Source organism: Ammodytes marinus (genome assembly GCF_949987685.1).
Source record: "Ammodytes marinus genome assembly, chromosome: 23".
Taxonomy (NCBI): domain Eukaryota; kingdom Metazoa; phylum Chordata; class Actinopteri; order Uranoscopiformes; family Ammodytidae; genus Ammodytes; species Ammodytes marinus.
This window is the reverse complement of record NC_137227.1, coordinates 20172147-20177146: the sequence shown is the minus strand read 5'-3', so window position 1 is coordinate 20177146 and position 5000 is coordinate 20172147. Positions and strand designations below refer to the sequence as shown.

The 5000-nt window shown below is 45.1% G+C and overlaps 1 protein-coding gene across 1 annotated transcript in view; it reads left to right on the top strand.

Moving 5' to 3' along the window:
* Positions 1-5000, top strand: part of txk (TXK tyrosine kinase) — a gene marked incomplete at its 3' end in the record, with an annotated part of 14712 nt that overhangs the window by 2099 nt on the left and 7613 nt on the right. Inside the window, exons 2-7 of the mRNA XM_080052329.1 lie at positions 1363-1411; positions 2317-2398; positions 2764-2895; positions 4482-4546; positions 4694-4753; positions 4851-4905. Of these exons, the coding sequence (XP_079908455.1) occupies positions 1363-1411; positions 2317-2398; positions 2764-2895; positions 4482-4546; positions 4694-4753; positions 4851-4905 (443 nt within the window). The remainder of the gene's footprint in view (positions 1-1362; positions 1412-2316; positions 2399-2763; positions 2896-4481; positions 4547-4693; positions 4754-4850; positions 4906-5000) is intronic.

Sequence of the window (5000 nt, the reverse complement as noted above, 5' to 3'; positions counted from 1 at the left end):
GAGTGAGTGAGTGAGTGAGTGAGTGAGTGAGTGAGTGAGTGAGTGAGTGAGTGAGTGAGTGAGTGAGTGAGTGAGTGAGTGAGTGAGTGAGTGAGTGAGTGAGTGAGTGAGTGAGTGAGTGTGTGTGTGTGTGTGTGTGTGTGTGTGTGTGTGAGTGCGTGCGTGCGTGCGAGAGAGTGAGTGAGTGAGTGAGTGAGTGAGTGAGTGAGTGAGTGAGTGAGTGAGTGAGTGAGTGAGTGAGTGAGTGAGTGAGTGAGTGAGTGAGTGAGTGAGTGAGTGAGTGAGTGAGTGAGTGAGTGAGTGAGTGAGTGAGTGAGTGAGTGAGTGAGTGAGTGCGTGCGTGCGTGTGTGTGTGTTTGTAAGAAAAAGGAAAGATATACTGCACACACACACACACACATCTATAACATAACCTCTGAGAGACGTACCCACACTCTCAGCTGTCAGTTCACTCGCCCACTGAAACACACACTGAGTTCTGTTGAAAAGGAAACTCGACTTCCTGACAACCACCTTCAACCCAAAACCACGACGACAGAAAGTTCAACTCAGACAGACCTGGGGAACAAGAGACTGTGAGATCAGTATACACTACTGTACTATACTACACTACTGTGTTTAAAGGTGCTCCGAGGAACTCTCAGTTTGTGTTAACTCTAGCGCCCCCTTTGGACAAAAGCGGTAGTGTTTTTACTACGCCAGCTGTTGTTCCTGGGTGAGCGTATGACCCATGACAAAGGCATTAAGAAAAACTATATAAAAATATCATTCTTTGCACTGATGGTCTCGTTTGCTGTTACATGTTGCACCTTTAACCAAATCAGTTCATACAGTGCATACTTCCCCACATAACCTCAAGTGCAGTGGGTCCCAACTTGGTAAAAGGAATCCCATGATCAATCAATCAAGATGAGACAGTTGTACAAGATGATAAATAAGGGGAATTATATGCAGAATATCTATTTAATTGTATGTTTTTCTCATGAAAATTGTATATGTTTTTATACATAGTGGGCGTCCTGGGGAAATGCACCTGTTGGAAGACCAAGAAGAAGAAGAAGTACTATAGAATAAATAACTAAATACATCTTCACCTCATCACTTGATATTGTGGAAAGACTTGAGGCAGTGGTGGATGATGCCATCTTTAGTAACCATAGCTTCTTGTCCTTGAAGGCCACCGTAGCTTCTGTAAATTAGCAAGGGAGCGTTGACATCTAGAATCTCACCACTAGATAAAGCTAAACACTCTGATATTACACACTGTACCTTTAAATAAGCTATGTTGTGTGTTGAAGTATTCTTGTCCTTGAAGGCCACCGTAGCTTCTGTCAATTCTCCTTTTTGTTTTCTTGTCTCCAGATCACTCCATCCATTCAGTCTTCTGCTGCTGCTGTGCCCTTCAGACCAGGTGACGTCACCGAGAGAGACACACACACACACACACACACACACACGCACATACAGAGAGAGAGACACACACACACATACAGAGAGAGAGACACACACACACACACACACACACACACACACACACACACACACACACACATACACATACAGAGAGAGAGAGACACACACACACACATACAGAGAGAGAGACACACACACACACACACACACACACACACACATACAGAGAGAGACACACACACACACACACACACATACAGAGAGAGAGACACACACACACACACACACACAGAGAGACACACATACACAAACACACACACATACAAAGAGAGAGAGACACATACACAAACACACACACGCATACAAAGAGAGAGAGACACACACACACACACACACACTTTCTCATGTGTGCTTTCCAGACTCTTCAGAATAACCACAGCCCAAAGGTGTCTCGTAGCTCCGTAAAGGATGTTACATTTAGGCTTTATTGTGGAAAAAGGTCACCACTAATCACATTGTTTAGCTCTTTAAAACATTGGAATACTTCTTTAAAAGCTTTTTTTTTAACCTTTATTTCTACAGGTAAATCCCATTGAGACCGAAGACTCTTTTACAAGGGAGACCTGTTTTCCTTTCCCACGTTACCATTCACACACACATTCATACACCGATAGCAGCAGGCTAACTATCGACATTCACACAAGGCAAGGTGGGTGAAGTGTCTTGCCCAAGGACACAACAACCATGACACAAGTGGCAGGGCGGGGATCGAACCTCCAACCCTTTGATCATCAGCCGACCCGCTCTATCAACTGAGCCACAGTCGCCCCAAAAGCTGGGGATCTCCTGAGCTAATAAATGGTAAATAAACAAAAATGAATTGTGTTGGTTTGTGGATTTCAGGGAGATCAGCACTCGCATGGAGCTGGAGGGAAGCAGGTCATTGTGTTTCCAGAGCAGAAGATACCCAGGGCAGGCCTACAGGGTAAGAGGTAGCGTGTGTATGTGTGTGTGTGTGTGTGTGTGTGTGTGTGTGTGTGTGTGTGTGTGTGTGTGTGTGTGTGTGTGTGTGTGTGTGTGTGTGTGTGTGTGTGTGTGTGTGTGTGATAATGGGAAGCCTGTCAGTAATGTGCCACCAACATCACCACCAGCAGATTGGTGAAACAAAGTTCTTTAAAATGTGGTCAGAGCTGTAAGTTTGTTTGTTCAGTTAGTCCTTTTTTTAATCACTTTTTATTCTAAGAAAAGATGGCCACTTTTGTACTATCGCCACCTAAAATACAATTTATTCTATACGCCCTTGGTCTGTGTGTGTGTGTGTGTGTGTGTGTGTGTGTGTGTGTGTGACAGTCCGAGCGGTCTCGTAGGAAACCCCCTCCTCCTCCTCCTGAAGATGAAGACGGAGAAGGAGACGCGCTGCTGACGGTTGTCGCCATGTACGACTTCACCGCTAAGGAGGAAACAGACCTCACACTCAAACAGGTACACACACACACACACACACACACACACAGACCTCACACTCAAACAGGTACACACACACACACACACACACACACACACACACACACACACACACACACACACACACACACACAAACAGACCTCACACTCAAACAGGTACACACACACACACACACACACACACACACACACACACACACACACACACACACACACACACAGACCACACACACACACACACAGACCTCACACTCAAACAGGTTCACACACACACACACACACACACACACACACTCACACACACACACACACACACACATAGACCTCACACTCAAACAGGTACACACACACACACACACACACACACACACAGACCTCACACTCAAACAGGTACACACACACACACACACACACACACACACACACAGACCTCACACTCAAACAGGTACACACACACACACACACACACACACACACACACACACACACACACACAGACCTCACACTCAAACAGGTACACACACACACACACACACACACAGACCTCACACTCAAACAGGTACACACACACACACACACACACACACACACACACACACACGGACCTCACATTCAAACAGGTACACACACACACACACACACACACACACACACACACACACACACACACACACACAGACCTCACACTCAAACAGGTACACACACACACACACACACACACACACACAGACCTCACACTCAAACAGGTACACACACACACACACACACACACAGACCTCACACTCAAACAGGTACACACACACACACAGACCTCACACTCAAACAGGTACACACACACACACACACACACACACACACACACACAGACCTCACACTCAAACAGGTACACACACACACACACACACACACACACAGACCTCACACTCAAACAGGTACACACACACACACACACACACACACACACACACACACACACACACACACACACGGACCTCACATTCAAACAGGTACACACACACACACACACACACACACACACACACACACACACACACACAGACCTCACACTCAAACAGGTACACACACACACACACACACACACACACACACACACAGACCTCACACTCAAACAGGTACACACACACACACACACACACACAGACCTCACACTCAAACAGGTACACACACACACACACACACACACACACACACACACACACACACGGACCTCACATTCAAACAGGTACACACACACACACACACACACACACACACACACACACACACACAGACCTCACACTCAAACAGGTACACACACACACACACACACACACACACACACACACACACACACACACACGGACCTCACATTCAAACAGGTACACACACACACACACACACACACACACACACACACACACACACACACACAGACCTCACACACAAACACACACAGACCTCACACTCAAACAGGTACATACACACACACACACACACACACACACACACACACACACACACAGACCTCACACACACACACACACACACACACACACAGAAACCATACTATGCATGTGTGTTAACATAGTGTGTTGTGTCCACAGGGAGAAGAGTACATCATCCTCCACAAACAGGACCAGCTGTGGTGGAGAGCGCAGGACACACACGGGTACAAACAAAATAATTAAATATTGTTAATAATCGTTAGTCTTGTTAACATGCATGTTAAAGTGGAGCCATGTTGACACAAGATGGCGGCATTAGCACCATGCAGCCAATTGGTTTAATTTTTCCAAATGGTTAATATTTTCTACAGGAATAAAGGCTTCATCCCCAGTAACTATGTGACAGAGAAAAACAGAATTGAGGCGAACTCGTGAGTCAGATTTCATTTTTAATCAATTATTTTTATCAACATCAACATATAGAACTTTTATTAAACTATTAATCGTGTTTTAAATTTATTTCTGAAGGTGGTACTGTAAGAACATCACCAGGACAGAAGCCGAGCAGCTGCTGAGACAAGAGGTACGTACTTTATTTTTTTATATACATACATTTTAAGTGTGTTTTTTTATATACTTTAATTTTCATTAAAACGTACAATACCTTCATGACACCTT